The sequence below is a fragment of the Rhea americana genome, unplaced genomic scaffold, assembly GCF_003343005.1.
Source record: "Rhea americana isolate MKP2758 unplaced genomic scaffold, rheAme1 scaffold_105, whole genome shotgun sequence".
NCBI classification, from domain to species: domain Eukaryota; kingdom Metazoa; phylum Chordata; class Aves; order Rheiformes; family Rheidae; genus Rhea; species Rhea americana.
Genome location: NW_028185095.1, coordinates 3,168,707 through 3,193,186, shown reverse-complemented (window position 1 = coordinate 3,193,186; position 24,480 = coordinate 3,168,707). Strand labels below are relative to the sequence as shown.

At 37.2% G+C, this 24,480-nt stretch overlaps 1 protein-coding gene across 2 annotated transcripts in view; it reads right to left on the bottom strand.

The window, feature by feature from the left end:
* Positions 1-21,743, bottom strand: part of RIF1 (replication timing regulatory factor 1) — a 35,743-nt gene extending 14,000 nt beyond the window's left edge. For both annotated transcript variants that reach the window (XM_085308930.1, XM_085308938.1), the window contains exons 1-21: positions 21,529-21,743; positions 20,408-20,486; positions 19,644-19,740; positions 17,460-17,590; positions 16,969-17,063; positions 15,015-15,204; positions 12,992-13,084; positions 12,756-12,894; positions 11,610-11,761; positions 9,644-9,764; positions 8,457-8,630; positions 8,096-8,206; positions 7,780-7,842; positions 6,797-6,897; positions 6,300-6,386; positions 4,586-4,659; positions 4,272-4,452; positions 3,197-3,304; positions 2,804-2,953; positions 1,546-1,645; positions 39-303 (exon numbers count right to left, since the gene is read on the bottom strand). In XM_085308930.1, coding sequence (XP_085165056.1) covers positions 39-303; positions 1,546-1,645; positions 2,804-2,953; positions 3,197-3,304; positions 4,272-4,452; positions 4,586-4,659; positions 6,300-6,386; positions 6,797-6,897; positions 7,780-7,842; positions 8,096-8,206; positions 8,457-8,630; positions 9,644-9,764; positions 11,610-11,761; positions 12,756-12,894; positions 12,992-13,084; positions 15,015-15,204; positions 16,969-17,063; positions 17,460-17,590; positions 19,644-19,740; positions 20,408-20,486; positions 21,529-21,635 — 2,618 coding nt within the window. In that variant the 5' untranslated portion in view covers positions 21,636-21,743. The remainder of the gene's footprint in view (positions 1-38; positions 304-1,545; positions 1,646-2,803; positions 2,954-3,196; positions 3,305-4,271; positions 4,453-4,585; positions 4,660-6,299; positions 6,387-6,796; positions 6,898-7,779; positions 7,843-8,095; positions 8,207-8,456; positions 8,631-9,643; positions 9,765-11,609; positions 11,762-12,755; positions 12,895-12,991; positions 13,085-15,014; positions 15,205-16,968; positions 17,064-17,459; positions 17,591-19,643; positions 19,741-20,407; positions 20,487-21,528) is intronic.
* Positions 21,744-24,480: the final 2,737 nt, after the last annotated feature.

The window sequence follows — 24,480 nt, the reverse complement described above, 5'->3', positions numbered from 1 at the left end:
AATTAATCCAGTTTTCCAATCACTCCTAAAATACTCACTTCGCTTTTTCATAAAATATTGCCAGAGGTTTTGAAAAAATTGCAAACATAGTCCCAATCACTGAAGGCAATGAAACGTGGCTGATGATATTGTGAAGAATAGCAATAATTGAAGGACCAACCGAGACCAGTGTTTCTGAACAGATTTCTTTGGAACTGAACACATGGAAAGAGTTTATTAACATCACCAGGAGTTTGAATAGAGATGCAAGCTTTCCAAGGGGTTCCTTTTTCTTCTTAGACCAATCCGTAGGTGTCTGTGGAGCTAAAGAAAAAAATTTTTAGAAGTTTATTTTTTCACCCTTTCTTCATGCTTTAAGATTCCTATCTAGCCTACACATATTACAACAAAATATATTAGAACTTTTTTCTACGTGAGAAACAGAACTTTGATTCCTAAACTGTATCTGTATAAAAATAGTTTAACACACAGACCTAACAGATGACTTGCATCTTTAATGCATTACTTTATGATAACATTATAGATACAATTTCAGTTCTTTTTCTTTATACTTATAGTTGGTCATACAAATGACTATGCTTTTAAGTATCCTTACTTGCACAAAGATGGCAACCACAGTATAGATACTAGCCAATATGCGTAAGTTTTAGTACAGGAATGGGGGGGGGGAATTTTAGTCAAAGGGAAAAGGTTCCATCATGTTTTTCCTTAAGGCTTTCAATTAAATCATAGTCCAACACAGTGACTTGCCACCCTAACATTCAAATGGGTAAAGTTATTTTAAAACCACCCTTCAGTTTTATACTGAGTTACAGTTACTTTGCAAATCCTTTCTTCAGTAGTTGTAAATGGGAATCAGCAACAGCACAAAGCATCTTTTACATACAATGTCCTTTTGTATCCATGTATTACCATGGATTTCAACGCAAAGTAGGAAACCACTCTGCAAACTTATTAATCCTATTCTTGATTAATGTTAAGCAAAGCAGCTTCACCAGCAGTAGCCTTTCAATTGTAATATTAACATTCATTTTAAGCAGGTATTTATTATATAGACAGACTATGGTTTAATGATCAAACATTACTACTTCAGAGCATGTTTAAATAGAACAAAAGTAGATTTCATACACAAAAAATGAAATTATTGCTGAAACATCAAACACATCTTCAAACTGAATCAGAGCTATATTCCCGAGCAAACTGAAAAAGAATGCAGCCTCAATGTTTACAGGAATTTCACACATGCTGTATTTTGTCAAACTGAAGTTTAGTAATAAGTTTAGTAAGTCTTTGTCAAACTAGTCAAGTTCAATAACTACTAAACTTCTCAACAATTTAAAAGATACCTAGATACACTGGATGATATTTTGAGTTCATTTTTGCAACTTTTATTTAAGTCTCTTCAGTGCTTAGATAATATGTATACTATATGGACTGCCAATATTTTACAGCCATCACTTTTGACTACTGTAATTCCAGCTTTCAACCAGCCCAGGAAGGAAAAAAAAAGACAAAGAAAATTGCAATATTCAAATGTTTTCTTACATCTACTTTTTGGTTGATATTTAGTACAATACGGTGCAAAGTTGATGCAGTCCACCATAACTGATATAATATGGATGAGACCATCCACCACTGAAAGGATCTGAATAAGAAACAGAAGTCATCAGCAAATCTTTAAAAAAAGTTATAGTGACAAAAAAAACAAAGCCATTCAAGACAGCAATGCAAAAACTTCAAATTTGGAAGCAACGAAACAGATGAAATTTCACTGCATGATCAGGTAAGACTAAGAAAAGAAAATATTATGATTTAAAATAAGCACATTTACATAAGATTAAATATTTAGTCTTCCCTCTACACAAGTGAGATGCACACATATATAATTCTAAAGAGAAAAAACAGTAACAGGCAGTTGTAAGAAGATATTAGAAGACGCATAAAAAAATATAAAGGTTCAAGGCACTAGCTGTCTAGCAGAACACGTCATCAAATTTCAGTGTGTGCTTAGTTTCAGTTACTATACAAAACCTGATTTTTAGAAAAGTCACAATGGTGTTGACAGCAAGATTTTCATTAATAACACTACATTCAGAAAGCACAGTCAGTTTCTAGTACAGATGAAAAGACTGATGTCAAGCATTTTCTTTTTCTCCAAATTGAATGTTTTCATATTCTGCTTTTTTAGTCATTTCTTGTTTGTTCTTTTCACAGTATCCTCTCTTCACCCTCTTCTCTCCCCCAAGATATTCAACTCTGGAACATAATCTTAGATGCTTCAAAGGTAACACTCCCTGACACCTACAGACACTCTTATTTTTGCCATCTGATTTGGTCTTGCAAACCCAGGAATAGAGCAAACTATGTTCTCTGAATGCTATGATGCTACTCTATTCTCTTTCCTAATGAAAACATCCAGGGTTTTTTTTGGTATTGGTTAATTTGACCTTAAGTTATTTCTATATATTAATTTCAACTGGTCAAATTACATTTATCATGATAATGACATTCACTAAGTCAGTATTATTTAAATATTTAGAAGCCAAACACAAAACCTGCTTAACTTGTTTTAATAATAAAGCATTATAATTACTTTTATCTCTTTCAATCCATTTTTGGATCAACTCAATAACTCTCACTAATAAAAAGAATTTTCATACTGCTTTAAGTCCTCCCCACTGCCAACTTCTAAGTTACAGAAAATGCTACATTAAAACTTTCTATATGTTCTTGCATATGTACATAGTTTAAAATACGTCTGCTAAAATATTCATATAGTTCAATATCACTGGTTTATACTCACTACTGGAGTTTCACCTTCTAGCCCAGATATTATTTTTGCACAAAGTTCTTCACAGCATAGGTTTTCTTCTGCTGTTGCAACTAAAGCAGCACAGCGAGCAAATGCTCTATACAGGTCTGACCAAGTGCGAAACAAGGATTTCATAGTTGGCTTTAAAATAGAAAGAAACAGTTATAAGTATAAAYGTCTGTGCATAGAAATAAAAATTTTTAAGTTTTCTTCTGTAAAACCTATTCCAGCCTTCAAACAGTAGTCTTAACTATTTTTATATATATTATACACACACAGAGGTAAATGAAAYTCTACTCCAATAGCACTTATGAAGTACTATCTAATCTATTTAATTTTCATAAAACCCACAGTTTCTAATCACCATTAGGAATTAACCGTTACCTGTGGAAATTCCTGAACTGGAAAGATATGGAATACAGGTAGCAACAATGCACTATAAACAGCATTAAAGTTGTGTTCCAGCGCATCACCCTGATTTACTTCATTAGTCTGCAATGACAAATTTTTTGTGGATTAGAAACCTGCAAAATTTATATAAGATTGTTCTAAAAGCATTTATTTTGTACAAAAAATTTGCACATGTTTAATAACTTAGTGTTTTTAAATTAGCCATTTCTCAGCTCCTTCAAAGCTTAAGTAGAAACCATTATTAAACGGGTGGAGAAGAAGGGGAGCACTACTTTTTAATTCCAAAATTGCTCCTTAACTCCAGAGGAAAAACAGAGTTAGAAATTTTAATTATTTTCACTTATTTCAGTTCCAGTAAATTATGCTAGCAACCTATTTAAAGCACCTAAAAATAACTTCCTTCAAATTTTTCAGTCCAATGACTGCACGGTGATTAGCTTTAAAGTCAGTGTATTTCTAGCAAGTAGCCTGCAGAACCAGTGGAATATTACATTTTACATGGCTTTTATTACAGCTTTCAATTAAGAAATCTAACATTACTGGAAAACACTGTTCTAATTACAACCTAAATCTTGCAACTCAGTATTCACAAAGAGCAAAAAAAAAAATTATTATTAAAGGCTAAGACGTCCTGAAGGGCAAGAYTCCATCCTTTGTAACAATCAGGCAACACTGAAGGCTCAAAGCACATCTATAAACATGTCTGAAATCTTTAACAAGGAAAAAAAAAATCCCAACACTGTACCACACACTGTACTAAAGCGTGATTACTCTTCTGACTGGAATCACTAAACCTCACTTTTGATCAGCACTCCTGCTTTCCTCCTCCTTTTTACTACCTCATGTTGCAATGTGCATTCTTCAGTTATGAACCTTAAAAATTGCTGTACATATCCTACTTTCACAAATACTACCAAGCCTTATGTAATCTCACCATCACTTTAAGACATCTAATTCCTAAAAACACGTGAAAATAAAGATAAGTAGGAAATTCTTCCCTTTGTTTTTTCTTTTGGTGGGGGGTGGGGTGGGGGAACACACACTATACCCGATTAATCCATTCAGTTAGCGGATTAACAACAATACTCCACATTCTCCAAAGATGCTCCTTGTTTTCCACCTGATTTGCACTCCGATTAATAATGCAGAACACAGATTCACTGAAAGCCAGTGGAGATGTAGGACCAGATAAAACATAACCCACAAGAGTTTCCAGGATTATGAAGAATCTAGAGAAGAGAAAGTTACATAGGTAAGTTTTTAACTTAAGTTAGAAAGAAGGTGTAATAAAATCTTAGACTATGAGAAGCTTGTTTTTTAAAAAAAACCAAAAACACAGTGTTCTGAAGTAAGATTACATACCTCTCATCTGTTACACACTGTTCCAAGAGGTTATTATGGAAAGGCAGCTGAATTAAGAACAAAGCTGGTGTTCCCTTGTAAAAGAAAATTCAAGAGGTCAAAACCATCTATACTTGGAACAAATGAAATAGCTGACTGACTTAAATGTGTATCTTCTATACTTAACTGTAAGCCAGAAATGTGTATCTATCTTCTATATTCAACTGTAAGCCAGAAGTCTGTAACCATTAAAAGCAAACTGTGGTAACTGTCAATTTTAACACTTCAAAATAAAAACTAGTTGTGAAAGGCCCCAATACTTCAGCAGAATATCTGTTATATTACAGCTGAAGCTAAAAACTTTCCTTTTTCAAAAGGTTATGAGTTATAGCACTTTGTCATTCTTGTTGCCTTGAAATGATACGCAATACAACAGGTAAGYATGCATTAATGCCAATACTGCATACTACAATTCCTTGAACAATTCCTTTACTTAAAGTTTCAGTAAGACATCTTTCAGATAACCTTGAATCTTAAAAAAAAATCTGTCAGAGAATTATTTCAGACTTGCTAATGCCAAGACATTTAACAAAATATATTTATTATCTGCCAGTAAAAACTTCATCAGCCTTAATGAAGTGCTGACTTTAACTTTAGAGGCTTAAAAAAACCTCAAAAACAAAAAACAAAGATATCCTTGAGAATCGAGCTCTTAAGTCAGTTCTGCTACACAGAATTTATACCACTTGAGGCATTCACTTGCTCTGTCATATTCAAATATCCTCACAGATACTGGTCTGCTTTTAAGCCCTCCTTCTGCCTCCCTCCGAAAGAATTCCATGTACTCCCCAACTAAAAGCGTAAACAATTAGCTACTTGCACAGGCTAGACAGCTCCATGCCCTCTGCTGCTGCAAAATAAACCAGAAAATGCCTCTATCTACTGTGACTAATGTAGAAGAGCTGATCACCTTTTGATTTTAAACAGCTCTAAACCACCTTAAAAAAAAATATCTGACTGCTAGCATGCCCCCCTCAATCTGTTTTGCTCCAATCAAAAATCTTATTTCTATCCTTTTCTCACAGGCTATTTTCTATAGTTTTCTAGATTACCCTCATCTAGTTTTCCCTTCCAATGCAGTACACAGCATTCAGTATAGAACTCCCATTAACACTCCTTAGGATTCAAACATAACAAGAGTATTTTTCTCTAATGCTGGATATCAGCTTTTTTTTTTTTTTCCTCTCCCCTTCTTTCTTTTAAGGTAGATTATGGTTGATATTTTCAGGAAATGACTTCTGATCATTTCCTGCAGTAACACTGTCTGGTAAGACATCGTTTTGTGTCTGTGCATTTGATTTTTCCTGAGTATAACACTTGTACCTTCACAGCGTTTTCCCAAAACTTTATTTTTCAGTATGTAACAAGTACTATACAGTTAGACTACTGTAGTTTCCTTGAAAATTATCTGCAACCTCTACAGTAAATCATGACATAAATAAAAGGAGAAAGTGTTTCATTCAGTATTTTCAGCACATCCCTATTTAGCTATAGACAGTTAAATTATTCACGAGAAGTAAGCGGCTCAAAACAGTGTGTTCTGGAAAGCAGAATAATATAAAATTTTCAAATGATCTGGATGTCATGACTTAAAGCTCTCTGTACATTTCCACATATGACTTCCTAATGACTAAGGATAAATAAGGGCAAAGATCTGGAAAAGAGTCACACTTACATTTAAGAGATCCATGTCAGCAATCTGATAAGCTGGTGATCCCAATACTTTGGGGGGCAGCTCCTTAACAGTAATGTCAATGAGGGACTAAGGAAGGGAAAAAGAAGAAAACATATTTAAATACTAGGAATCTTAGGAAAGATATTTTTGTAACAGTATAAAATACTAGCAAAGTTGTAACACGCGCTCCTCCAAGAGTCAAAAAAGAAAATCTATTGTAAAAGTAGCTATTCTTCGAAGCAAAAGGCTCTGTGAGAAGAATCACATATCCAATATGGTAAGCGCTGTTGATAGATCTAAAATGTTTAAGAAACCCTTAAGGAACGCTGTGTAATCTGATTACAATCGCCTAACTTAGTGAAGTTTTCACCAAAAAAAGTTGGCTCTTACTAGACAGTTCTGATAAAAAAAAAAAAAAATGCAGAAGACTGCCATCAAGTAGAATTCAGAAAAAACAAAAAGATAATGAGATTAAAAAAAACACACATCTGACTTACCAGTATTTTCTGCATAGGAAGAGAATTTGATCTAACAGTGTTTTTTAAGGCCTGGAGCAACATAGTCAGTACCTCGGACCCTTGCTTTTCTTTCTTATTTCCTAGAACAATGTATATTTACAGTTACAGCAGAACAGACTAATAGTCACTCTGACCATCAACAAATACACAGGATTTGTTTCAGCTTACAGTGCATTATATTGCTATAAACATATGCCAGATACTTTACAGAATCAGATTATCAAGACTCCACTCTAAAGAGCAGTGTACTAAGTTTAAAGATTAAAAAAAAGTTTTGTTATTAAAACTGAAAAACTTTCCTACCTTTAACATGGATACACTTGACTTTGACATGTTCAAAAATGCTGTGAAGTATTACTTCATCCAAGTAATATTTAGTACTGGATTTTTGCTATGCTTTTTAGTTATACCTTTCAGTGCAAGAAAACTTCTGTATTAAGAATGTTCTGGACTTAAGGCCTTTATAGAGTAATTAAAAAATACGGAATAATTTAATCTCTTCACAGATGCATAAAGATGTTTATTATGAGACAAAAATCTAATTTAAAAGCGTAGCTGTAGTCACATAAGGAACAATTTATACTAATTTAAGATACTGAAAAATCTTAAATCTTTCCTCAATACAGAGGCTTGAGGTGGGATAATTTTTTTTTGATATGGCAAAGCTTCTTAGAGTATGAAAAGCACAACTGCTCAAGCAATTGTAGTGCTTCTACATCTTCTTGCTTAAAAGACAAAACAGCTGTAGTCATATGGTACTGTGCCTTCGCTACTAAGCCTCACTGAATTAGATTTTTTTTTTTTTTTTTAGTAATAAAGATGGAGGCATCATGCAAAGATCTTGTTTCTTTAAGAACAACTATCACCAGTGCCTAACAGATGGTCAACTACCAGCAAAAAGTCTGATCTTATAAAAAATAAAATTAACTGGTCAGCAATAACCAATAAAAAAATACTTTTACCTGATTCAATAGCTGTTTTTACATATCCATTAATGTCCTTCCATATAATACTGAGCATAGAATCTGCAAGATAACATATTTCTATTCAGTTTGTAATAAAAACTTTGAACAGACATTGAAGTTAAAATACAAACTGTGTTAATCTACAGAGTTTAAGCCACAGCTCAATCTTTCAAACCTAGACAGATCAGTTCTATTAGGTAATGTCAGCACTGAAATACTACAAAATAATGGTTACTTTATGTTTTCCTGATCTTTTCTTGGAAACAATCTAGGGGAGAAAAAGAAAAATCTAACTTCACCATTAAATTCTTACCAGGAACCTCTTTTCCAATTGCAATGAAGCCATCCTGAACTGCATTTATAAGTATGCTGGCATGCTTACAAAAAAAAGAAGGGCTACTGATCAGCGGGTACTGAAGAGGCTCTACAAGAAGAACAAAACACACTCTGTAAATCTGTTATTTTGTGGTCTATTTTTAACACAAATCTTAAAAAAAAAAACAAGTATAAATATGCACTCTAAGTGTTTGATACAGTTGGAAACATTTTCTAACATTAAAGATGACAACTATCACCTTCAAATATTTCAAGCTTTTCATGCTAATGGACATCTTTATRTCTAATAACAGTAATTTCAGATTATACAAAAGTAATTTGAAAAATAACTCAAATACCTAAACTGAGTACTAGCTTATTTTGCTTAGCAAAATTCAAAACTTCTGGGCCCCTCAAAAAGTGAAGCAGCATTTCGATTCCCAAAAGTTGAATGGAAGGAATTGCCACCATTCCTGCTGTACTAGAATTCAAGTTCATCCTTGGTGTGACTGGACTTCCAAATGGATAAGGACCTGGAAGGAGGGTTGAAAAATTACATTGTTGTATTGATGAGTATTTCACCTAGAATCAAACGAAAGATTCAACAGACCGAAGCCCCAAAAAAAAAAAAAAAAAAAAAAAAAAAAAAAAAAAAAAAGCCATAGAATAATACAAGCTCGAAAGGACCTCTGACTATCAGACATTTAGTACAAACTCCCACTCCAAGTTAGGTTAACATCAATATCAATTATAAAAATATTTTTTGAAAGCATACCTATCTTCCTAAGATCTCCAGGCCTTAAAAAAAAAGTCTTTCCATGTAAGATGCTATTTTACAGCAACTACTACTAATTCTACTGCTACAAAAGTATTTCCATTACAACTTTCATATTCAAGTGTAAGAGATCCCAGATGCAAAGAATATTGAAGGATTTCAAAGAGGATTTTACAAAATTAAAATTAACTAGTTTTCCTGTTAAAAGGAACAACAAGAAGATTCACACATACAGGACACACACAATGTCCTTGAGGTTTCTAATTACAGCAACCTACAATTACATAAGGCCTAGACTCCTGGGTGTTTTATACAGTGAAGAAAAGCAGTTCCATAACTCTCACATTTAGATACACAGCTCAACTTGATAGTATTTAACACATATTTAAAGAATCAAAATTAAGGATTACTTATTCCCCAAAACTAGGGATTACCTATAGTGAAAATACTATAGAACTGAAAATGGTGTATACAATAGTGCATATACAAACAAATATGAAGAAACAGAGTTTCATATTGAGTATCAAGGCTCCCTCACCAAAAGCAACACAATTCAGGGCATTAAAAACTAGATTTCAAAAAAAAATGATTAGTGTGATTTTGTAAAATTATGACTGCAAACAGTCTATTAGCTAATGTAAGTCACATCTCTCAGATGGACATGCAATATTCTAAATATTGTTTTCATTAATAATGTATTGTAAGTGAAAAARTATAAGAGTCTTTAGTCCCTTCTGAAATATAGTGGGAAGGGGGCTTGTGTTTTAATACCTGATTTCTGTGTAGAGTTTGCTGAGGCTAAACTCTGGTTGGCTGGTCCACGTGAAGGTGTTCCTTGCAACACAGCATAAGAATCTAGACTTAGAGTACTTTGGATTAATGGTACACAAACCTGAAAAGACACCAAACCTCAGTGACAAATGACACAAACAAGCAGTTAAAAAGCTAAGTTTCAATGGAGACTACTACTGTTCACAGTATCAGTGTTTCCAGAATTTCTGGGTACTTCACAGAATCACAGTATGGTTGAGATTAGAATGGCCCTCAGGAGATCTAGTCCAACACCCCTGCTCCAGCAGGATCACCTAAAGCAGGACCATGTCCAGATGGGTTTTGAATATCTCCAAGGAAGGAGACTCCACAACCTCTCTGGACAACCTGCCCCCATGGTTCTGTTCACAGATCCTCAGAGGAGAAAAGTTTTCTCATGTTCAGAGGGAACTGCTTGTGTTTCAGTTTATGCCTGCTGCCTCTTGTCATATTGCCAGGCACCACTGAAAAGAATCTGGTCCCATCCTCCTTTCAGCCTCCTTCAGATATTTATACAATTGATAAGATCCCCCTGAGCTTTCTCCAGGCAGAGCAGTCCCAGCCCTCTCAGCCTTTCCTCATAGGAGAGAGGCTCTAACCCCTCAATCACTTTAGTAGCCCTTTGCTGGACTCCTGAAAGCTAGATTAAACCAAACTTACTGCAAAACTGACRTAACTGTACTATAATTAAAGGTAAATGAACCCCCCCCTTCTCTCACCTTGTGAAGTTTAATTTAATGAAATTCATAAACATCATAGTAACATTTTATTCATTCCCACTATAAAGTGAATACCAACATTATCAAATTTTCTATCAAACTGAATTTCCAGAACAAGCGCAACTACCACTATTAAAGTCAACTCAACTACCTAAGCACTGCTTAAACGTCTTCTAAACCTTCAAATCCATAGTAAACAGAACACAGAAACCTTCACTCAGGTCTATCCCGTTTGAACAAGGGAGAAATTAGCTTGCACATTATAGTCAATGATGACTCTTGGAAGTATTATCTAAGTATTATTTCAAGTCAGCACAGGCCAGAATAATTAGTGTTTCAGGAAGACAAAATATAAACATTAATCCCCTTGCCCCTCCAAGTCACACACATCTCAGAACAACTTTTACAACAAATATTTCCATTACTGTTAAATACAGTATTAAAAAGTTGGTCTCTGTTCTGTGCATAATACACTTGGGAGCACTTTATTTTCCTTACTTTTAACTTCTGCTTGCATCTTTATAAAATAGACAACATAATACAAGATTGTACACATTACCAACTGACTAGAGCAGACATGAGTGCTACATCTGCTCAAACAGACGTAGACATTCCTTTCAGTATTCCACGTATTTGCTGACAGTTCGATAAACATGAAGTTGAAGGCTTTCACAATATTTTTGTGGATAGACTATCATAATAGTTTGTTCTTCACCTTGTTCACTGGATGTTCCTTTGGAAAGGCAAAGCAGTGCCGGATTGATTGCAAATTGTACAGAAAAGTAGACCTGGATCATTTTTCTACATTGTGTTCTAAATATTTTGCATTCTTTTCGGTATGTTTTCCTACAGCAGACTTTGCAAAGTACATACTTCCACAGAGAAAGGACAAATCTACAACTGTGCACTGAGCAGAGATTTTCACTCAGGTATTCACATGACATGCAGATATGCTTTCAATTGTTAGAGCTTTAAAAAGATTGCAACTACAGCCCCAAATACTCCTTCCACACAGAATATATGCATGTGTAACATACATATGCATATAAGCCAGACTTAGTCCCTTACAACAGTTTCATTTTAATACTAAACTAGGGAATGACAAAAGGTTTATAAAAATGTACGATATGAGAGAGACGATATGAGAGAGAAGACATAGCTTCACACACTCAACACAGCCTAAATAACTTTTTTTTTTTTTTTTTTACCTGTTCAAAGTTGGCAGGCAGCTGTGGTCCCAGTCTCATAAGTAAATACCACCAGACCTCCAGTTTTGTCAGTGCCAAAGCCTCTGTTCTCACATGGATAGAGCTCAGTGGCTGCATTAGCAATTTCAGCCTTTTAGCACTGCACAAGATATCTCGAGGAAAAAAAGAAATCCATATTTTTAAGTAATGCAATTAAAATTTGATTTGCAGAGCAAAAAAAGGAGAGTTTTTAAACCACATGTCTCTTCCTAATGTATTTCAGCTTAAAATACAATGAGTAACATTTTTTGAATATACCTTATGTATACAGCAATCTTTCTGACCTTTTTTATTACTCTAGAGGTTTTATGAAATGACTCCAGAAATAGCAGGTATTTCTTTTCAATATMAGGACTGACATGAAGCCTGCTGAATACTAATGTAAACACGGGAGAATGATATCCACTTATGCTTGATAATTTAAAGAGACTAGAAAACCAATAATATAATGTGTACACACATTACTACTGAATGAGACTGAATGATTTTAAAGTATACTGAAGTCACAAATGATAATTTACCATTGAAGCATTTATAATGAGTTACAGATTACTTAAATTTATCTTCCTATCATGTAGGAATAGCAAAGAAAGTCTGGACAGAARTTTGAGTACTTGCATAAAGTTGAGCAAAGAGGAGAAACTTTTAGCCARTTCAGCTGCAACAGAACACATCCCTCTGCAATTAACACAAAACTGCTCAGACTGCTTTTGCAGTACATAATTATTTGTATTAGGACACAACACAAATGACAGTAACGCCACGTATTTTTTTTAGAACTACAGGAGTCTTAAGCATTGGTTTTATTGAATTAGCTGATACAATGAAATACCTATAAAATAATGTTTTTTCTTCTGTTTCACTGCAGTTTGGCTCAAACTGTTATAAAATAAGGTTTGTTAATTTCTCCTAGCAGCAAAATTAGAACTGATCAAATAAAGTCAGTTCTCAAAAGAAAGTAAGAAAAATCGTATTTCAATTTTGCTTACGTATAAGCATATACAGTTGAGCACTATCAMACTGAGGAAAAAATGCACTCTCTTCCACTTAGGTAATGTGATGACAGACAAAACAGTTCAGGTGTTAGCTTTTTGTTTTTAAAACTACCTGGATTTAGAGCAAAATTATCTATTAGACTCTTCCATGCAATGAAGGCTATTTTCTTTACCACTGGTGAGCCACTACGAAATCCAAGTTCCTCCAGCTGCAGCAATGAGTTAATAAAACTTCCACTACGATGCAGAGTCTGAAGATAAAGATGTTCACAGAGTTAAGATATTTATGCTGTCAAAATCTACAATCATCAATTCTTAGGGAAGTAAACTTACTGCTTTTCTACTCACCTTGCCAAGCAGTTTCACAAATAGTGGCCATAATTTCAACACATAAGTCTCATTTTTTGTAGAGAACAATTTTTGAAGTTCTGAAATTAATTTCTGCAAAAAAGAAGAAAAATATTTTTGGCAAGGCATATACTCTAAAAACTAAGTATTGTATTCACAACTCTTTGAAAAAACACAAACAATTTGAAATTAACCATATTATTTGTAGATCAGAAAGATACAGTTCTGCACCATGCAGCATTTGCCAGTAAATTGCCAAACTTAGCTTCACCCTAAAAAAATAATCAAATGTTAGCAAACAGGTAGTGTTGGATGTTAAGCATAACACAATGGGCTTCCACAAGTATGCTGGCAACAAGATCACCACGGAAAACACAGCGTTATTGCTGAATAGGATGGGAACCTTTTGAAGGATGTGGAAAATGCTGAGGTACTCAGTGCCTTCCCTGCCTCCACCTCTACTGGCTAGGTCTGCTCTCAGGTCTTCAACATCTCTCTCCTATAACCTTTGCTCCTAGGCACAAAGATACAACCTACGGTGAAGAACTGAGCTGGGGATCACTTAAGAAAACTACACATAAAAGTCCAGCGAGCTGTACAGTGTGCATCCAAAGGTGCTGAGGAAGTTGACTGATGACCCCATGAGGCCACGCTATCATTTCTGGAAAGGTCATAGCAATTAAGAGAGGGTCTCATAGACAGAAGGAAAAATAAAGACAATGTTATGCCAACCAGCAAAAGAAAAAAAAGCAACGGGTAAGATCTGGGGAATTACAAGCTAACTAAGCCAGCTTCAGTGCCCAGAAAAATAACGGAGCAAGTTCCCATGGAAGCCATTTTCAGGTACATGAACAAGAAGGTCCCTACAAGCAGCCAGCAGAGTTTTATCACGAGCAAATGCTTTTCCAACCTGACTGACTGCTATGAGAAAATGACTGGCTCTGCAGACCCAGGGAYGCATCAGAAGTTCTGCATCCAACTCTAGCACATTTTTGACACAGTATTCTCTAGTGCCCTTGTAGCCAAATCGGGAGATACAAACCAGTCAGACAGATTACAAGATGTGTGTATGAACTGTCAGGCTCAAAGATCCAAGGTCAAGTTCAGGGCCCAGCTTGTACACAGCACTCATCAGGGGTCAACACTGGAGCCAAAGTGATTTAACACCACCAGTGACCTGGATGATGGCATGGAACGCACCCCCAGCATGTTTGTCACTGACACCAAGCTCGGCAGAGAAAACACTGGTTGGAGCACTGACGGGTAGGGTTCCCATTCAGAGGGACCTCAACAAGCCTGAAAAATGGACTGACAGGAACCTCACAACCTACAATAGGGATATAAGGAAGAAGCCAGACACTTCTCAGAGGCACTTAAGGAAAGGTCTGGAGGAAACAGTCACAAGTTTCAACAAGGCAAATTTCAATTGGACAAAAGGGGGAGGGAAAAAACAAATAAAAAAAACAACACAAAGAAACCACACACCCACACAACACTTTTTAAATAGTGAAGCGGTTAAGTACTGGAACAGGCTGCACAGAGATGCTGCAGGATTTCCATTCTTTAAGATGTTCAAACACCATCTGGACAAAGCCATGAGCAACCTAATCTAACTACCCCTGCTTTGATCAGGAAGCTGGGATAGATAACATGGGTCACTCCCATTCTAATTTTTTTTTTTTTTAATAACAGTTTGGTAAACTAAATTCATTTTAAGAGGCAACAAAGTTTAATGATGCTATGTCTGATTAAGGYTATCAAGACAGGTGCTTGAAGGTCATTTTAAAAAGGTAGGTTATCATCCTGATCAATGATTTATATCAGAAACCTTTTTTTAAACAGTRGTCCTATAACTACATTGTCATTACCTTCACTTTTTCCCCGTCAAAACTGTTATCATGTAGTTGCTGCTAATGCACAGTGACAGCAAAAAGCTACTTGAAAAATCTCTACCTAGATTATTAAAAAAAAGATAACCAGTGCTGTTGCCTTTAGAACAGAGAAAAGGCACATTTCCACTTACTGTGGTCATTAGGTGTTCAGTGACAGCTGCTACCTCCTGCTGTTTCTGAAGCAGCAGTGGCATGCCCATCTCCAATGCAGTGGCACCTCGTAACTGCACCTTATGAGCTGAATGCACGACCAGAGGAATAATTAATTTTGCCCACCTCACAGCCTCTTCTCCCATTTGGGCTGGCGCCTGCTCCATTAAGCTGAATTCAAAAAGAACACAGTAATTCAGATGTCCCTTTCAGCAGGGGAGCAACAAACTGACATTTATAGTTGTCCTTCTTACTCTATTACAACATTTTAGGCAAATTTAGCACAATAATTGAAAGTCTGAAAGAAACATACAACCACTTCATCATTAAGGACCAAGTACAGTTTGCAAATTAACCATTCCTTACATGTCTCATGCAGACCTGATCAGGTCCAACTGGCTACATGTGCTGATACCAATATATGCAGCACACACTTGCACAGAGCCAAAATAGATTCATCCTTCATAAATAATTCGTAAGTATCCTTATTTCATTCTTGCTGYAGTGCTTAGTTGCCTGACCACAGTAAGACAAAAAAAAATCAGTATGTTTACACAATCCCACACTGAAGCTGATTAGGCTTTCAGAACCACGAGTACCTGGTATGTATTCAAACTTGTCTTTAGAAAGAAGGTTGCCTCTCTGTAAGAGAGAGAAATTCCCAGGTGTTTTCTGTGGCCCAGACACACCAAATCCCTAACACTATAGCTAAAGAAATGTCTTGCCACATTAAGGAAGATTGCTGCCTCTCAGCAATTTTGTTCAAGAAAACGGTTCACATTTTTGAGGTGAAGGCTGAGGACAACATTTTTCAATTAAATTTGCCATCAGCCTAAGGGACTTCTGAACTATAGTATCCTCTTACCAATGGCGTCACTCAGCCCAAGATCCAATAACTGTTTAAAATTTATTTTCAAGTACAACCTATTCTGGAGAGTAACAATCTTTTTTCTGTAATCCTACAGAAGCATATGAAACTGTTAATAAAATGTGCAACTTTCAGAAGTAATTCTGTACTGCATCTCAGATTTGCAAAAAGAGAGATGAAAGAGCAGTTATCTAGATGCCAAAAACTGCTAAACACCAAGTAAATGAAAAAAGCAATACCTAATTTCTCAGCTATAGAAGTCTCATGCATTAAAATAGACGGGAGAAAACAAGCCAGTTACCACAGTAACTATATTTTTCTTAGAAACGTATTTGCTATTCAAGACAGATGCATATAGTTCAAGAATTTTTTCCCCTGACAGAACTTAAAGATTTAAGCTTAAACACATTTACTATAAAAAATTGAGTTAATTCAAAAAAAAAAAATCTATTATTTTGACCATTTTGCCAGAGCTGACCAAAAGAATGCATTCTTCAGTATTAGACTAAAATGTTGGCTTTGGAATTAAACGGTATTTCAACAGTGTTATGAGGAACAGCGGAGTGATAAATTTGTAAAACACTGATGAGAATACATTTTTCAATGTAAATCCTTCCATATGAGAGCTGAAAACTTCTCAGCTTGACTTTGAAAAAGAAAACTAGAACATGAAAAGAACATGACTTGCGAAGTTTAAGTGAGGCTTCGGGAATAATTTAGCATTCCTAATAAGCCATTAAAAATGAAAGCAATTAAAGTTCATCTGAACGCTGACTACTTTTACTTTGTGTCAGATTCAGTAGTGTCACTCTCATTAACGGAATATTTTGCAGATGAAATGGCTCAAGAGTCTAGAAAAAGGCYAGAAACAGTATTTCATACAATTTCACTCTGTTGCACTGGCTATAATAGAAAGCATTACAGAAAAAAAAAATCTGATGTATTTAACAATTCAAAGATCATTGCAAGTATTATCATGAGAATATTTAAAGTCACTAAGATTTTGTTTCAATATTTTCCAGAAACCTAGGCATTTACTTTAACATTTAATATTGCAGTGCACATACCGTATAACAACATTCAGTGCTTCATATTCAACAACCATAGAATGTACATCTCCTTTAGTAAGTATCGTTTCCAGAGTAGAAATGATGCTGGACACCTGAGGAAACAGTATCAGAGCAAGCACTGTATTAATGCGACTAGATTTTCCTGGGTCCAGTTAAGATTAGAAATCTAAGAAAACTAAAGTATTTGCAAATGTTTCTCTCCTACGCAGCTTCACCATCGGGGTCTAATACAATAGCTAAGCTCATGTTGCAGCTTTTCCCTTAAGTGCAGCAAAAATTTGTGAACTCTTTTCTCTCCACAGCTATTCATGTTTTAAAAATTTCTAAAAACTTAATATAACTGAGCCCTCTACTTGTCTGTCAAATTTGGTGGAAAATGGCCTTTGACTCAACAGGTAGAGAGTGACCAAGAAGTATCATTAAGCCTCACTTCCTTCGGAAACCAGGGGAAGAAGGCGGGGTGTGGAAATCTATGAAACTTAACTTACCTCCTTTCCAACAATTTCAGAAGGAAATGTCTGCTTGGAGATTACCCAAAGTGCTCGAGTGCGAGTGTTTTTGTCTGAAGTTTTTACAGCAATGCCGTTCACTGTTGAAAGCAACTCTTGTATTTCCGTTGCTGAAATCAGAATTAATAGCACTCAAATTCTGTTTGTGTAACTATAATCAACTTCTCAGCAAATTTCAGGTCATTTTGCTCAGCTGATAAATACTAAAGCAAGGAGATCCATACAACTAAAGCTTGCGAAAGTCACTTTAATGCTTAAACATTACTCCAGCAATTTCTGTAAATTCCTTTTAAGACAATTAGCAAGAATGAGCAAAAAATTGATAATTACATTAATAGTATGTATATATCTATAGAAACATATGAAATCACAAAGTCATAAAATTTTATCTAAAAAAAGCTAAAGATCATTTTTTTAATTACTTTTCTTCATTTCAAGAGAATTCAGCAGCACTTTGTCCAGTCAATTTCACTGCCATGCTGACATACACAATTCATTAAGGACTATAAGAGGTTTTATTATTAAAAAAAAAAAAGGCAGTAAAGTAAAGCAAAGCTCAAACTGAGGTAACAGCAAGCTGATTACAAAGAAGAAAGAACAAGATAAACAAAGCACTTAAACGCAACTAAGAAGAGCTAGAAAGTCATTTATTTATTTCAAATTCAGATTGAATAAAGCCTGATTTCTTATGAATTTGAGTTTCCTGGGTAAATGATCTCAGAAGCATAAGCTCACATATAGCCCCTTCCTCAGAGTTATGTACAGTTCTTGCCTGAACTCCCTGTCCACCTATTTTCAGGACTTAATTATCTCTGAAACCTCAAGTTCTCTAGCAAAACTGACTACAATTGACCAACTGTTTAAAAAAATTATAGGAGAGAAGAAAGGGACTATACAGACATTATTATAGATGTCCCATTCCCACGGGGCATCAGGAAGTTTGACTATGAGGAAAGCAGGACACATTCTTCAGAAAATATGAGAAGAATTGAGGCAAAGAATCAGTTTCAGTAAGCAGAATGGCAGTGTCCTTTCAAACATGTGAAAACAAAAAATCCTGTTTGCACATCTATATATCATAGGATGCTGTTCAGTCTTTCCCGAGGTTAAGTTTTTCCTCTACTAAAGATGATTCTAGTGCATTTATCCAAAATCACTCAGCATTCATCAGAAAGAGAATGGGAGCACAGAATAGACAGTATGCCATTTGTCATTCTTAACAGTTACTACAGGTTCAGCACTATCAAGGTACCAGGCAACAGCTGATTTACACTACTTTCCTTTGCGTGCCCCTGAAAGGCAATCTTAGCTTAACCATCTTTCGCTACCGCATAACCTGCATACCTACCACACACTAAATCTAAAGGTGCGCACACAAAGATTGCAGGTCATCCCACACAGAGTGGCTTTTGATCCTGTTACTGCAAATGAATATGCCTGACCACTGGAACATGTAACAGCTACCGCCTGAAGATCAGCCAACTTAGACATTAGCTCTCCTCCATTAACAAATCCGGTTTTGGTTTTTTTTTCTTCTTTCTTTTAAAACCTTGATGCATTCCCTCACATTCTCAGCAGCAAAAAAAAAAAAAAAAATGTTAAAAGGGTTTAGTGCTTTTTAGTAATTTAGATCATAAAGTTCTGAAATCTTTTAAATTAGTTCAATTTGAAGGACTCTACCAGCACAACATTTAAGAGACCACACCAATGTGACAAGCTAGAACTAAGGGATTAAAAAAAAAATAAAATAAAACCAACCAACCAAAAAAACCCTATTACTAAAGCTCCCTGTATTCCACACACACACACACACACACACACACACACACACACGTGTCCATCGTTTTTGCATTGTGGAATTAGTAATGAAAAAAAGATGCCAAGAAATCCAAACTATAGAACCTAAATGATACCAAAGTGTTCACTGAAATTGAAAATTAGTACAACAGTATTAGTGTTGCAGCATGGAAATCCATTTTGTGCAATAMATTGTAATGTAATTAGTGAACTGCTCACACTGCTTAATGCTAGAGACAAAACTACTGTACCCCTTGGGAACCGTAAATATAGTCAAAACTAAAGTATATGGTAATAGAGAAATAGCAAAAGAGCTCTGCTATATTTTTTTAATCACCAAATATGTGAAAGTTTTAGTTTGCTTACCAGATAATTCAGATGTAATCTTCGAATTAAAAACACAAAATCCTAAGACCTGTAATGCTGCATTACTTAGCTCCAAGTTTTGACTAGAAATGTGTGCCTGAAAAAATAAATTAAAGTCGCAAGTCACAGAAGTGGCTAAAAAGTTTTAACTGTCTTAATTCCAACACTTCTGCCTAATGAATAGAGCTGTCAAAACAGAATGTGTGATGGAAAATATACTACTATAATAAAGGCATCCTATTTATATACAACCCAAATTACTGAAAGAATTTGGGGTTCTCAAGATATTTTTACTCTCTAAATTACAGACATCTTTGCTTCAGTATGTGCTATTTCTTTTCTGTGCATGTACTACTACCTAACTCTCCAATTGTTATTAAACATCAGGACAGTATATAAACAGGAWTTTTTTTAAAAAAGTGGCTAAAACAACAGCCTTTACAGCTTTAAGATTTACTTCATATTCCAGTTCCCCAAAGTATTTCTAAGGACAGGCAGAACATACTGCACCTTTTCTGAAAAATCAAATTTGACAGCACAGCACAGCAAGAATGCATCCAAGATTCTCAAATTTATTTCTCTACAGTAATTCTTATAACATGAAGGAAACAATTTACCAACAAGCCCTTACTGCTATGTTACTAGCTCAAATTAGCATTACATGAATTCAAATTCAAGTCTGGCCAGGTATCATGACCACCTAAACACACCTTTGGTTCGTTTATTAAAATAAACTGCAGAAAAATCTTGTGGAAAAGACATACCTTCAACACTTTGCAAAGTCGAGAAAAGTGTCTTCTAACTTCTGCAGTGAATTCTTTGCCCTCCCCACCAGTCAAGCGACTTCAAGAAGAGAGGAAAATAAGCAACATTCACGAATGTTAAATGTAGTGTTGATATAGATTTCTTCTTATACACAATCCATTAACTGGTCTAAAATGGTGATTATAGAACAGTTTTTTTTTTTTTACTTAGAAAACTAAAAAAAAAATTACTAGGAAAAAAACAAATCCACTAATCACCATGAAATTAGTCTGTCATAATGGTAAAACATATGTATCCTAACATATTAGAAAAAGTGAAACGACTAATGACCCATTTTGTGTATGAAGCATAGAAGACATTTAGGAGTTTCCTCTTTTGTCATCTTTGACAAAAACATTACAAGTTAATGGGAAAACTTCCTGTGACTACTGAAAGTTAAATAAAATTTTACATAGCAATATAACAAGCTAAAACCACATATACTCAAAAAAAATGTTTTAGAATGCAGAAGCCGGATAGCAGAAAGATTCTGTTTTCACAACTATCAGCAAGAACTTCCCACAACATCCATAAAGGAGAGTTAGTGTTTCCCTATAAAGTGTTAATAATCAGTTTCGCATTGCGAGAAACAAACTTATCGCGTGTAGTTGTTGAAAGACAACCCCAGAATTTTCTCGTTGTTGTGGTATGATCCTTAGATTAGGATATTAGTTCCAATCAGCTCTTACTAGAGACCTGTAAACTCTTATACAGGGAGCAGAATCACTGATACTCAAGCATTTATGGTTTAGGGAGTTACTGGAAAGGAAAAGACAGGGACTCAAGGAAGATCAAGCGATAATGCTTTGCACGTGCTAACAGATGTGAAGAACCCTGGTGAAAGKGGGACCTGATGGTTAACGGGCACTTTCAAGGGAGCAAAACGTAATTAAAAGAACACTCCAAAATTAGGAAAAACTAAGTCTAGGAGTTGCAATCACAGCGGTCAGTGCTCCGCTCCACGAGGCGCGCCAGGCCGCCCCCTCGGCGCGGGCGGGCGGCCGAGGCCTGGCGGGCGCCGCCGTCCCCTCAGGCGGCGCGGCGCGGCGCGGCCACCCACCCCCCCGCGGGCCGCGCTCACTTGGCGACGGTGAGGTGCGCGTCGGTGAGGTCCCCCGGCGGCGCGGACGGGTCCTCCAGGGTCTCGAGCAGGGGCAGCAGGCTGGGGGCGGCGGCGGGCGCGCTCATGGCGGCGGCGAGCGGGGTGAGAGGAGGGGGGAGGGCAACGGGCAGCCCCGCGCCGCAGCCGCCGCCGCACGCCCCGCGCCGTCTCACGGGCTAAGATGGCGGCGCGCGGGACGCGGCGCCGCGCGAACCCGGGCTGCGCTCGCCGGAGCCAATGCGGGGCGCGGGGAGGCGGAGCTCGCGGCCGAGCCGGAGAACATCGAACGGTGCCCGCCGCACCACGTGCCTTTGCCCGCTCGCAGCGGAGCGCCGAGCGATGGATCGCTTCCCCGCGCCTTTCGGGCCCCGCCCCACGCCACGCCACGCCTCCGCCGCCGATTGGTCGCGGCGGCCCTGGGGGGCGGGGCSTGGCCCCAACGGTCGGCCGGCGCGCGCCGTGGGGGGGCCGCTGCTCTTACCTCAGCTCTCCTCAGCGCTCCTCTTGTCACGCAGCGCCTGCCTCTCGCGGCTTGGGGGGCTCCTCGGGGTGCTCACACAGAGTCCGAGCCTTGTCCGACTCCAAGCTTTTATTATTATGGTTTTAACTCGAGTGGCGTGGTGCGCAACTGGCCACCGCTTCTGTAACCTCTCGGAGCGCGCGTTCGACCCGCCCGTCCTTCACAGAGGCGCCATGTGTGCATCATGCGTGTTTGTGACTGAGATGGTTWTTCCAGAGCTGCTCGGGTGTTAGGGCTGTGCTTCCGCGCCGCGGCAACATTATCTGCCCAAACCTAAAGTTCCTAGCTAGGCGGATGAGAGTGTGAAGCGGCTCGCTGGGCAGCACCACCGCCTCTTGCAGTCGTCTCTGGCACAGCCGTGGAGAGGCCGAGCTCCCCTCGCACCTGCAGGAGGGACTGGAGTTCTAAAAAGCAGAAAAAAAGCCAGTTTAACAAAACGTGCTCTGGCACGTTTTCACCGAGTTTTTAAGCTCCCCTGTCGGACTGTGTGATAAAGCATTGCATAAAAGTGACTGGAAGCTGGTGGTTTTCACCTGCGGTCAGTGTGGTCTCCGTGGCTGAGACCGTCTCCGCTGTGACGCACTGGRCAAAAATCTTGGACTTTTAGCATCAGGTTCCTGGGATCAGCTTGAGCAAGGGCAGCATTAAAAGCAGTCCTGCCAGGGAGCTGCTGCTGGAAACAGCCGGGGGGCACACAAATAAACAGGAAATTTGCACCATGGGGTAGGAAACATTAACACCTATTACAGACAGTTTATTCCCCCTCATGGTAAATTTGTGGAAAAAAGACAAGTGAGTTACTGGTAAGTGTGTGAAATAATTTATATCAACAGTGTTTGTGGATGTAATGAAATAGCTTGAGATCTGTGGCAGATTTGCTGTGCAGAGAAACCTTGTTTCTCAGGGATAAAAATAGACCTTAACAGTAACTGTTAACTCTTCTTTTGTCTTCACCTGCAGGGCTTTGTGGTGGCTTCTGACACCCTTATCTGGAGTCTATGTTGTGTAAAATAACTCTTAAAATGGTGTCACTCCACTGGCTGTCCCAGGATGGTTTTCTGGAAAGTRGATGTTTCCTGTGCAGTTTTTGCTTCTGCTGCGTAACAATTTAGGACCAGTTGCTTCTCAGTCCAAAAGAACCCCAGACCATAAAYAAAATGTTAACAGTCCTCTCCAGGCTTTTTGCTTCTTGTTGCTAAATACTTCTGCTAGTTTTGGAGAAATACATTCACAGGAACATGTGAATAGCTTTTTTTTCAGTCCACCAGGTGGCAGGATTAAAAAATACCAGTTGATTTTCAGTGCAGCTTCATTCCATTAAATATAGTAATATGAACTTTGTTTCCTGGCATTAAGATGAAGCATGAATAGAGTATTTGAAATGAAAGAGAGAGCAACTGCAGTTCTAGCTGCGATACTGTTCATCAACACAAATGTGAATCTTTTAAGATTTTAGTATTTTCTATATAGTAGTCTGCCCACTTCAAGCAGATTCCAGATGTCAGATTTTCTGTGTTTCTCTATTTTCCTGTCATTACCACTGCTCCTTATATGACTCCAAATTGTGATAAGTGTCAACAACTTCTGCTAGCAGGATCCTTAATTCATCCTTTCGCATTGTTTGCAATTTTGAAGTTGTATTTTGGTGTGTATTTGAGAAAGATAAAAGAATGATACAGGAATATCAGTATAGTGCAGGATAAGTGTAGAAAACCAGAGTGGAGTGTATAAAACACTGTCGCTTTTCATATACACCAAAGACCTGAATTTCTCCAGAAGAAATATTTATTTAAAAATATATATTATGTATTTGTTTGTAAAAAAATACAGTGACACTTACTGGCAACAATATAATCATATAGCCATATATAATCATAATCATATATAACCATATCGTGGCTGGGTCAGCTAGTCCTGGGAATGCCATGAAAGTGAGGCATTCCTGAAACCCAGCACTTTTACTCATATTTGCTTTTGACCAGGGAAACCTTGTCTGAGCCCTGCTTGCCTGTCTGAATATGCCCCTGGCTGGCTGCCGTATAGGCAAGACTCAACCTTAATCAGCTGACTTTCCTACCAACAGAGATGGAAGATCAAAGCCAGATACATAGCAGGTAAGTATGGCCTCAATCACAGTCTAAAACTCAGCAAATACCTAGCTAGGATGTTCCCCTGGGAGTCCCAGCTGAGTCAGGTTACCYAGCGAAAGCTGGTCTTGAGCCCAGCCTCAGGGCTACTCTCATTGAGAAGCACGTAGTTACATAGTAGCACATAGCTAAGGCAAAAGCAGAAAATAAAATACATTTCCTTGGACTAGCAAGGAAATTAAGGGAGTAGAAGGGGCCTGCACAAAGGGTGATCATTCTTCCGATACATGAGTAAAAATTTTAAAGAGAGGTCAGATATGCTGT